General features: G+C 35.6%; 1 protein-coding gene across 1 annotated transcript in view; it reads right to left on the bottom strand.

Moving 5' to 3' along the window:
* LOC139743701 (uncharacterized) overlaps positions 1–12,613 on the bottom strand; it is a 44,960-nt gene that overhangs the window by 8,824 nt on the left and 23,523 nt on the right. The window contains exons 9-11 of the mRNA XM_071654160.1: positions 11,241–11,337; positions 10,658–10,757; positions 9,708–9,789 (exon numbers count right to left, since the gene is read on the bottom strand). Of these exons, the coding sequence (XP_071510261.1) occupies positions 9,708–9,789; positions 10,658–10,757; positions 11,241–11,337 (279 nt within the window). The remainder of the gene's footprint in view (positions 1–9,707; positions 9,790–10,657; positions 10,758–11,240; positions 11,338–12,613) is intronic.

The following is a 12,613-nucleotide window of genomic DNA, read 5'->3' as shown; positions in this document are numbered from 1 at the left end:
TGAAATAAAAAGAATATTCGTTAACAAAAATAGTGAGCTTTTAATCATTTGCGCGGAAAGTGAGATGGTTTGCCTGCGGGATTTGAGATTTAAGTTTGTAAAACAGAGCAGAGCAACCACGCACTTGCTGATGAGGAGACTAGCAGTAGAGAATCATTAATCCTTCACAGAAACGTCTACCGGAAGCAAAACCCCACAAAAATTGGCATATCACGGAGTGCGAACTCGTCGACTGCCGTTTTCATACTTCGATACGAACAATGGAAAAAATGGTTTTGCATATAGATGTGCCATAAAGTTGTCCCGGAGTTTGATTTACTAGCTACGCGATCAAGACATTTTGTCGTCCGACGGCTTAGCTACATCTGAAGTGGCGCCTTGGTTTCAATTGCATGTAAAATTTTGGTCTGGTTGGCAATTAGTGTCTGTGCCTGCACCAAACATGTACGCGTGTATATCCCATTCAACTCTCTATCACTGTAGTAGAGCGCCACATTATATTCCCTTATAGTCCCTATTCTTCCCCTCCCCTCCCCCCTCTCTCTCCATTAAACAAAGAAAATGTATGGCGTTCATGTAAGAATGGAGTGATAATTCCATTAACACCACTCATGATTTCTCCTGATAAGGTACTTGTCTTTCAAGTGGAGTAGTAGAAATGCTCACGAATACTCTGTTTGGCTGCACGAATTAACTTTCCAATTGTCTGAAATTACAGAACGTTATTAATATAATATACTGGGAATGCAAGCCAGGAACTAGTAGAATCATTACTACTCTGAAATTTATGAGTAGCTATACAGGCTGAACAATTAAGATATTGTTATGTAAGTGGAAACCGTTAGAGAAAGTGAAGTGTTATAAAGAACAGCATAATGTGAATTCTTCGTCCGGCACAATTATGGTTTGGTGCCACATGTGCTGCGGCCCATAATTATGGTGCATTGTAATTTAAAGAACAAGCGAAGCAGGAAAATCCAGATAGACAGACTATTAGATGTTAAATTCTTCGAATTTGATGTGTTATAAAATGTGTATTGGTTTTGGCATGCAAAAAAAAAAAGAATATAAGAAATAAATTATTAAGATATAAAAGTAGAAAGTATTGTGAAGATTTTGAATGCTTCTTATGATCCTTCTAAAGACAGGCAATCTTACAGCGAATTGGGATTTCTTACACAGCAAGGGTGGTCAGACTGAAAAGGTCGTTTTCTTCGATTACTTTGAAGAACATAATTATTGTAAAAATTTATCTCGGCTTGAAATTGTTAACTGGATAATTATTTGATATTTTACAGGGTACGGATTTAGAGCTTTTTCCAAAGTTGTCTTGCTTGTTGTATACTGATGACATAATAATCTTGTCAGAAAGCCCTGACAAATTGCAAGTACTGCAAGCAGTACATTATATGAGGATATTGTGCTTAATGGCACTTAACAGTCAATGTAAGTAACACTAAGATAATGATTTGCTTTTCTTGCAGAGGCAAAATCAGGAACATACCTAATTACATAGTGGTTACTAAAGAGTAGATACGTAGATGTGGTTAATGACCTTGTTTATCTTGGCATGCGATTTGATGATAATGGTTCTTTCGAAAAGGTAATTTTGAGGCAATAGTGGAGTCCAGAAAAGCTACTATACATGTATATGATGCAGTCTAGTGAATAAATCGATGCAATATGCGGTTGTCGGTTGATATTCCATGTCATTTATTTGACTATTTGACAAATGTTTGATTTGGCCATCCTATTGTAGGGTAGTCAAGTCTGGAGATATGAAGAACCAATGATCATGCCGCATTGTCAAATTACTGACTGGTGTTGACTATCTATAGATGAAGGCCCTATTCAGTCAGTCCGCAGCGCGAGCGAAAACGCACGTATTTATTCAAGTCGTATGCACGGCTGAGCGGTGCTTGCATACGTAATGAGCAGATACATGGTCATGAATAAATCCGTGTAGAACGAGTATTTCTTGTCAGTTTTCGACACTTTTAATATCGACTGAAAGAGAAAACATTAGCAAATATGCTCACGATCAAAATAAAACGGAAAAGAAGAATATAGAATATCAAAATCTCTCTCGAATTCGGTATTGTATTCAAAAATATTCCTCCACGTTTGACGCCAAAAAACTAACCTGAAATCTTACATGCCCCTCTAAAATATGGTAAAGACTATGTCCGCTAAAGTATATAGTATCACAATAGGGGCAAGTTTTCTCATCTTCATTTCAATACGGGTCAGGAACTAGCAAAATTCAGAGACATGTCTAGCGTCGAGTTTAAAAATATCAGCCTCGCGTTCGCACCGGAATTCCGGGTCTGTGATTGGTCGAAATCTGTCGCAAGACGCGGCGTGTCACATTGCGTAGTATCCATTGGCTGCTGACTCAATGCTATGAGTTCAAAAACTATGTATCAGGTAAAAGTGTCATTGATATGAGTAAAAGCTGAATATTGTACAATTGAGTTGAAGGTAATTTGAAAAAAAAAAAAAAACTCTCGCAAATTATCGCGAAATCTCGTCAGTCTCAAGGGCACAAACTGCGCAAACGTGATTCTGAATAAAATTGTCGTTCGTGCCTCATTATCGCACGCGCTGCGGACTGACTGTATTTTATTGTATATCATGTGTTTAAAAAATTGAATTTCTGTAGAAGCCACTTTTAACTCCAGTTTATCCTTAAAGGACAAGTTCACCTTCATAAACATAAGGATTGAGAAAATGTAGCAATATTAGTAGAACACATCATTGAAAGTTTGAGGAAAATCAGACAATCCGTTCAAAAGTTATGAATTTTTGAAGTTTTTGTGCAGTACCCGCTGGATGAGAAGACTACTGCAGTGTATGTCACATGCGTACAACAATATAAGGAAAACATAAAGAGAATTTCACAAAATTCCATCTTTTGAAAAAAGTACACATTCCCCTGACTTCTTACCGACAAATGTTATGGGTAATATTATTCCCCCTGCCTTTAGAAAGAGGCAAGTCAAGTGCTCTTTTATTATGCGAAAAAAGTGAAAATATGTTGAATTTTCTTTTACATTTTCTTTATACTGTTGTACGCATATGACTCACAAGCTGTAGTAGTCTCCTCATCCAGCGGTTCCAACACAAAAATTTAAAAAATTCATAACTTCTGCATCGATTGTCCAATTTTCCTCAAACTTTCACTGATGAGTTCTACTAATATTGTTGCATTTTCTCAATCCTTATGTTTATGAAGGTGAACTTGTCCTTTAAGTTGATCAGTGTACAGGTGCGTGGTCCCCGACTGTAGGGATTTACCTGGACCCCGTTTTAGAATAATTTGATTATGAGAGGAAAAAACCGCCTTCAAAATTAATAATTTCAGCATCAATACACTGCAAAAAGTCCGGTGTTAAATAGTGAACACCGAGCTGGTGTTAAATTTTCGGTGCTCATTTATGGTGTTAAATTAACACCTCCGGGTGTCATTTCCAAATTTCAAACTGTTTTTGAAGAGTTTCTTAGTAACTGCACTTCTTGTTGATTTTTAATTTAAACAAGACGATCAAGAATTTTACATTAAAACTGCTAGATTTTTGAAAAAAAAAATGTGAAAACAAATTTACACCAAAGTAACACCAGCTGGTGTGGTCTCTTATTGAAGCTGGACGGGTGTTCAACCATTGATATTAACACCAACAAATATCAAATCAACACCATGTGGTGTCATTTTTGAATTAACACCAATACAGTGTCAAAATAACACCAGGTACAGTGTCAAATTAACACCACGAAGTGTCAGGTGAACACTTTTCAACACCATAACAGTGCATTTTTAACACCTGTGGGTTTGGTCCTTTATTGAAGTTTGATCAGTGTTAGATTTAACACCCGTGGTGTTAAATCTAACACCGATGTTTTTATAGTGTAGAAGCATAAATGGCCGTAGCCTATCCTACATATCAGAAGCTGTTATAACTGTTGAATTTGTCGTTTTTGCTCATTGCCGCATTGCCGCAGTTTGAATCTCCGTACATACTGATCAAGAATAGTCCTACATTAGGCCTATGTCACTATACCGTATGTCCCGAAAAAAAAAATGACAACGGGGCTCTCCGCAATGGTATCTTTAAAAATATTGCATCAATCTAAATACAGACTCAGGGTATGAAACTATAACTCATTGCCCACATCTTAAGAAACCCCCATTCGATTTGCTTCAGTGGTCAAAGAGAAATGAGGAATTTTGTAGAGGATGTAGGGAATCTCTTCCGTCCAAATTCTGTCTATTATTCACACGCAAGAGCATTGAACTGCTAAAATTGGAAGAATCAGACTCACGACATGCTTTACAATACACATTTCTCTGTGACCGCATAACCACATCCAATGGGGTTTTCTGCAAAATAGAGCTAAGATGTTATATTTCAAGACACTGAAGTATCACTTAGACAGGTTGATCATATTGGGTGTTATCAATTCGAAAATCTGATAGCAATTTTTGGGGTGACTTACTGCAGCATGTCCCCAAAAAAATTACAATCAGATTTTCGCATTGATAGCACCCAATATGATTAATATCATCGTCAGAAATCTTTATATGTAGTGACAAATATATCATCTAAAAGGTATTATTTTGTACTTAATGACAGAGACCACACTTCAAAATCTTCAAAAATGGACTTATCGGTTTTTGCGAACAAACTCTTCAACTGTATTTAGTACAGTGTATTTGTAGTAATGAAGTCCTAATTAAGAATGAAAATATGTAATGATTATCATTATATATTTTCACAGAATATTAAAAGAACAATAAAGGCTGAAAAGAATAATTGGGATAAAAATCATTCTAAATGTAATAATGATGATTGCAAAAGACATCATTCATCAATATTTTGGTCATCATTTTTATTACCATCATTATCATCACTGTCTTCATTAATCATCACTATCACTGTTGTTACTACTACTTGAATTAACTACTGCAGTCAACCTTACCTTTATGTTGACCTCACATTGGCTAAGTTGAAGAAAAAATCTACCCCACATGGATATAAACATGTTTTCATTATCAGTATTGTGGAAGTCAAACCTCCCTTTAAGGAATGAAATCTTAAAATATCATCCAGAAATACCCTACGAATAGATCACTTCCTTATCATGACAATATTAAAATCTCAATAATAATACTTATAATAATCAAATTGACATAAATATGGAGAAATATTAGAATATTAAACATTAAAATAATATTATTATAGAAAACTAAAGTTTGAAATCGATGGTCTCAAACTACTTTGCATTTAATGGGCAAACGATTGATGTCACACTTTGTATAATATGGGCCGTGACGCGAGAAAAGGGCCCTTCGGGCATTTATATACCGAAAATGAGTTTTCACCTCCATATTGTAGAAGAAACTCTGACGTATTTGGATATGCAAACCTTTGTCTGAAATTCCACTCCTAAATGCTCCAATTACGGCATTCAAAACAGCATGTTTTGTCCAAAATCCTGTCACTTTTTGATGCGTCTATGCATTTCCGCGTAGTTAGCTAGTTGATCTTTTTTGCGCGTATTGCTTTGTTAAACTTCCGCGCCGTTTTCTGGCGTTTGCGCGCAGCGGCGCTAAGGGCCCTTTTCTCGCGTCACGGCCCAATGGACCTTACAAGTTTTGCTTGTTGTTGCATAGCAAAATCTACCCTCCATAATACAACTCGATACCTAAAGTAGAGGCAGAACTTGTTTCAATTACTTTCTCTATATCAGTTTTAGTTGAAGGTCAGCTTAGTCTAGTTTTAAGTTCCTTGTGTTTATTGTTTTTCATATCCTGAAACAGAACATACTGGATATAAACTAATTCAATTTCACTGGTCAAGAACAATCTAATAAGGTCCACTATGAAGGATTTTTATCTGTTAAGGTAACTTCACAACAGGTTCAACAAATGTTGTTATCGAACAATCATGAAATCTTTTTAAATTGAGTTTTCCATCCACAACATTCTTTTTATCAGGTCTGTTACCTCCTTTGAAATGAATGTAACAGTACACATCCCTCTAAAACTGAATGTACATGTACTAAAACATAAACTCTGTGGTCTAATTCGATTCCAACCACTGCTTTTCTTGAGGAAGGTTGATATTAAACATTGACAAGTTAGTTTTATTCACGAAAGAATACAGTAGTTTACAGTGCAACAAGAATGTGTACATGTCACATATATTATACCTGTTTTTACACTGCAAATAAATTGTCAAAAACATATCAATCTCTTTACACTATAGAAGACCTATATTTCACCGAGATTGTCAAAGTATAAACAAAATAATGATTATTTAACCAAACCCAAGATAACTGTGATTATTGAATACTTATATGCTAATTTCTTGAGGTTCACAAAGGTACCAACACAAAAGTTGTCATGCTCTTTAAACAGGCAATAAAAAGTCTTGGGGAAAATGATGAAATTGTACACAGCTTGCAGTATTTCAGCAAAAGATACCATATGAATTCTCTTTAAAGCATAAAAATAAATAAATATCATAAGCTCTACCTTTTATGACTTCATAAACTACATAGACTTGTATACTTATACATCACATGACTGAGTAGACATATGTGTCTCTGAAAGGTCCAGTGGAAAATTATGGTACATATGTATTTATTAGAATCCCTATTCTGAAATGTGAAGTTCAAGGCATGAATAGCAAAAATACTGTAAAACGTGACATTTTTGCGGCATAAAATTTTCGTGAATTAGAGCCAGCGGCCTTTTTCGCGGCACTAGATTTTTGCGAGTTGCCTCTAACATTCAATGCACAGAGTGTGGACAAGAATTTCACATGCATTTTAAATTTCAGAAATCTTAGCTCTTGCGTTTTACAGTACATAGAAAACTCGGGAGCACACCAGCACTACAGGTGTATGAAATTCATCAGCTCATATCCTCTGTTCTTACACTGGCTGACATAGAAAACTCAGCAGTACACCTGCATTAAGTGCAAGCCGTTTGTCGACTCATATCCTTTGCTCGTACTTATAACATTGCAGAAAACTCAACGGCACAACTGTATTAAAGGTGTATCATATTCTTCAGCTCATACCATTTTTTCTTACACTTATATAGTGAACTTAGCGGCACACCAGCATTAGAGGGTATAACGTTCATCAGCTCATATCATTTCTTCTTATTCTAATATCATAGAAAACTCAGCAGCACACCTGTATTAAAGATGTATAACGTTCAGCAGCTCATATTCTTTATTCTTACACTGATATAGAAAACTCAGCGGCACATCAGCATTACGGGTGTGTAATGTTCATCTTCTCATATCATTTCTTCTTACACTGATACACATTGTATGAGATAAATTTACTTACAATACATAGGAAGACAGAGAGATGTACAAGAGTGAGCAAAATTTCTGACAAGAAAGTGAGCAAACCTCACGAGTTGTTAAAATACAGTAAGTTTGTACTGATTGTACATTCAACAAGATAATCACTGCCAGCAGTTGTACTAAAAAGCCTTTATTCTCTCATCGATAACACATAGGCCTTCTCAAGTTAATATTACAAGACCCATTACCATGACTACTGTAAAAAAGGAAAAAGCACAAAAATCCATGTTATGGTTTTGATATCATCATATTCTCAATATCTTATATGTCCTCTTTATTACAAAACCTTAATGATGGTAAGCGTTAATGATGGTAAGAAAACCAGCCACCAGATAAGCAAAGTTGGAGATTTTTTTTTTTTTACTTTATGTGTTCTCAGGCATGAAGTAGGATATGAATGTAAGCTCATTAAAGAAATTTAAAACAAGGATTTGTAAAAACCAAATGAAGAGTTTGTTCGCAAAAAAAGATAAGTCCATTTTTGAAGATTTTGAAGTACGGTCTCTGTCAGAAAGTACAAAATAATACCTTTTAAATAATATATTGGTCACTACACATAAAGGTACATTTTTGAAGTTATGGTGAAAAGAAGCAAAAATTTTCTTATTATTCTCTTTATTTTTCTTGACGTTTAATCGCAAATACAGTAAACCTCGGATAAGTCGACGTCGAGTGAGTCGAAAATCACTTAACTCGAAGCAAAATAAAAAGTCCCGATTTTTCCCTATGTATTTTCTCCAAGAAATATTTGGATAAGCCGAAGTACGAGAGTCGAATTTCGGCTGTGTCGAAGTAAAACATTCAGTCCCTTTTGTACAAAATACACGTAGTTTACATCACTTGAGCCGAAGAAGATTTGTCTGACATTCTCATTACATTTAGAGGAGAAAAAAAAATCGGCATGTCGCAGAACCCCGTCCCTGGCCTGCTGCAGGTAAGCATGCACACTCAACGTACCGCTCTGCACGCATGTCGAATACATACACATGTATACATGTATACACACAGCACATCGATCCATATACTTTATCCATACACACAGCACATCCATACTTTATCCATGTCAAGCCAGAACTCCTTGGTCAACCAATCGTTGCTTTAATATTTTAGTGACAGGCCAAGTGGGCGGAGCTTGTTTGTGCGTGCCCGGCTGGCTGTATAGTTTTGTTCAATGGAGGTGGGATGGGCCTGGGAGAGTGTTTGTCTCAGGGACAGAGATGGCTACCTATGTTGCACCATAGACATAGCACATGCACATTGCCACATTAGCGCAGACATTCTCAGAACTACGTTTAACTACCTGGTACTAGTATTGATACAAATTCCATGTTCAATTTAGAACAAATAAGAACATTATCTTCAAGAACAGACAAATTTGAATGCAAACACACACCCGCACGCACGCACACACACACACATGCATGCAAATGTAATATAATACATGTACATAACTGTGAGTCGAAAAAAAATCGACTCTCGCGAGAGTCGAATTTCACTTAAGTCGACGCATTTTTGTCAGTCCCGAGAGCTTCGACTCATGCGAGGTTTACTGTATCTCCATTTGGCAAATATGGACTTATCGGTTTTTGCAAACAAACTCTTCAATTGTTTAGCATTTCGTTACATTTGCAGACTTAAACATTTAGACACAAGCAGATACACTACATACATACACACAACATACATGTACATCAAGTAAGTATGTGCAGCTATCAGCATTATTGCCTTATTTTGCACTATTAGAAGCTTTCATGTGAGCTACTGTACCATGGAAATATGGCAGCAGGTCACATAATAATACAAACTAATTATTAAGAAAAATTTGAAATCCTGCACATCCATGTGCACACCAGTAAATTTGGCACATCATATACCATTACATATCATAAGGTGTGTTCAAAGCACTATTTTCAGGGTACAAAGTGTGGGTTGATGCATTTCACTAAATGGGCATTGATAGTATCATATGACATAAAGTGCTTTCCCTGCAGTTCCTCTAGACTGCTCAGCCTATTGAAACACCCTGTTTAAACAATGGTATATCCCAGGTACTATGTATACACTGACACCAATAAAACAGCATCAACCACAAAATTTTGGTTGATCCACTTCAGTAGAGGGATATTTGAGTCATCCACCCTGAGTCACGATATACATATAATTTTCTCTACAGTGTCTTACTATAGTACTGTACTCCTGGACCATCTGACACACCTTATTTACATATTGGTATATTCCATATTTTATATACAGAGTAGAAGATGTGGGTTGATGCATTTCAGACCAGGGGTGTTTACACTCATCATGCGGGGGATAAAAATTCACCCTCAGCAGTCTCCTGAGATTGTTGATCAGGTTCAAGGTAGAGATAGTTGTCATCATTGAAGTCCGACATTTCAAGATAACCCTGTAGATAAACAGAACAAAAATGGATTTAAATAGAGTCTGAGCTCTTCAGCCTTACTAAATCATATATCAATTTTACTTAATTTAATAGTATCATGCTTATAATCATCACTCTTATAGCAACACTGAAAACAGCAATGCTGGTACAAATAATAGGCAAAATGATTAAACTATGGACAAGCTATCTAATAATGATGACAACAAAAAAAAGAGATAGGGACAAAATGAGAAAACATTTAAATAATAAATGATGGAGAAAAAGAGAGGAGAAGCAAAGAAGATGAAGATATTAAAGTAAAGGATGAAAGAAGAGGAGGACAGAAGAAAATCAAGATCAAAAATACACACATGATGAAGACTATGAATGGAAATAATAATGTTGTACAAATCTTAGAAACAAAATGAAGTTACTTCAGAGGAGAAGTAAGTCAAAGAAGAACAAGAAAATGGAAACATAAGAAACACTAGAAAATATCAACATCTTTTTAGTGTTTTTATTTACTTATACTCAATGGTTTCTACTTAAGATTAGTAAATTTTGAATCACACCCTTATTTCAAAAGCTGGAGAAAGCTTGAATGTGGCCCAAGACCCATGGAAACATTGCTGCATGCAAACAGGATTTCAAATATTGAATAATGTATGATATAGGAAAAGCATGCCAAGTAGGTTCTCTTATCTGGTTCAATGTTTAAAAAAATATGCTAAACAGGTTTCTCACGTAAATGATTATCTGACCATTAATCAAAAAAGTCATTTTCATCAAAATTTCAGATACCAAGATCTGAACTGTCACCCTAGCGACGAAATGTCATGGAAACCATCAAAACACTAAGAGAGAAGGGAAACACAAATCTCCATCTTTTTACCGCTGCATCTGCCAGCATGTTTTCCAGTCTGTTTCTCAGCTTGGCAAACGTTGGTCTGTCACTGGGTTCATGCAGCCAGCACTCCGTCATCATATCATAGCTTCAAACAACAAAAAGGAAAGAGAGAAACTTTACAGGGTTCCCAGCTCATCAGGGAAATCTGGGAAAATTATTGTACTTTTTTTTTTCCAGTCAAGAAAAAGTCAGGAAATTTTGATTGGCCTAAAAATCGAAAGTAGTCAGTTAGACTCTATTATATTTTGTTGCATATCAAAACAACAGCCATAGAATGAAACTGGATGAAAATTGGATGTGAAACTGGAAATGAGTGTATTCAGTAATGGCACTCCACAATCGTGAATTCAACTACTCGAGACATCATCAGGAAGTCCCAATTCATGAAAAATTAGACTTGCTCTAATATGCTGTATACAGTAGGCCTATTATTTCCTCATACAATTCGTATATATCCATCACTACATTTCTCTTTAGGGCAACCTAAATTTCAAAGTCAAATAAAAATTTAGTGTGAGCCATGTGTTAGATTTTTTTTTTCAAAATCTCCATAGCGATTGATTCTTACATTTCCTGGCTGCAGTGATCTGGCTTTGGTAATCTGTATCCAACGGAGATCTCCTTGACAACCTGTTTGGAGGACATTCCAGGGTATGGATGAGAACCTGCAGAGGGAGAAGAGTACCAACCTTCCAGATTTTTTAACTGTCATGGGGAGAAACTCTACTCACACTCAAGTAACATTTCACATCAAACAAGGCTTTGATGATGATAATGATGATGATGATGAAGATGAAAATGCATTTATATAGCGGCATATATCTCCAGAAACATTCAAAGGCTCCTGGCTCCCACAATGTGTCACACATCACTAACAAAGTTGCTGGAAAAGACAAGTGTTCAGCTGATGTACTGAGGGTGTTGTCTACATCTGTTCCTAGACCTATTAAATCTAAGGAGAAGAAATAAATTTAGCATCTTCTCATATTACAGACACAAATGGAGCACTTACAATTGATATTTCTTCTGACAGTGCATTTGTCCCATCAAAAAACCTCTTCTCAATCCATTCATTCTTGGGCATCAAAGAAGCCCTGTGTTCACCCTATTCTGGATCCATGACAAGATACATATACTTCTGCTCATGCACTTTCTGCTCACTTTCAAATGTATAGTAGTATATCCACAATCTTGCCCCTCCTTACTTATCCGAACTCATAACCATCCATCACCCATCCTGGTACACCCTCCGCTCCTCACAAGGTATCACACTGAATCATCCAACTTCCAAGATGCTGGCCACACTTGGCAATAAGCACGTGCTTTATAAATATATTATTATCATTCTTCTTCTTCTTCTTCTTCTTTGGCCTATTATTATTATCATTATTATAATTATCGTTATTATTATTATTATTATTATTATTATTATTATTATTATTATCATTATTATTATTATTATCATCATTATTATCATTATCATCATCATCATCATCATTATCATCATCATTATTATTATCATTATTATTATTATTATTATTATTATTATTATTATTATTATTATTATTATATCATTATTATTGTTATTATCATTCTGTGTCAGAGACATTGGACTGTGTGTACAAAGCTCTGAGGATCTCTTTGCCACTGGGCACTCATAAGTACAATCTACAGTGAGTCAACATGTTTCAGACTGATGCAATGCTACAAATTCACTTCACCCTGTAAAGACAAGTCCCAAGTATATTCTGGCATGTGACTATGAGACACATGCCAGAGTATTGACTAAAAAGGTCATATTGATAAAAAAAGAAGATAATAGAATGAACATAAACTCATTTGCAATATGATAGATTATGTTACGTTTAATCATGTGAATGGACAGAGCCAAATAAAATATAACCTATTTAAATACACACAAATAGTCGAAAGGTTGTCCTC

The sequence above is a fragment of the Diadema antillarum genome, unplaced genomic scaffold (genome assembly GCF_040938485.1).
Source record: "Diadema antillarum isolate AM-2024a unplaced genomic scaffold, OU_Dant_1.0 seq00001103_RagTag, whole genome shotgun sequence".
In the NCBI taxonomy this organism is placed as follows: Eukaryota; Metazoa; Echinodermata; class Echinoidea; order Diadematoida; family Diadematidae; genus Diadema; species Diadema antillarum.
This window is presented reverse-complemented; position numbering and strand designations above follow the sequence as displayed.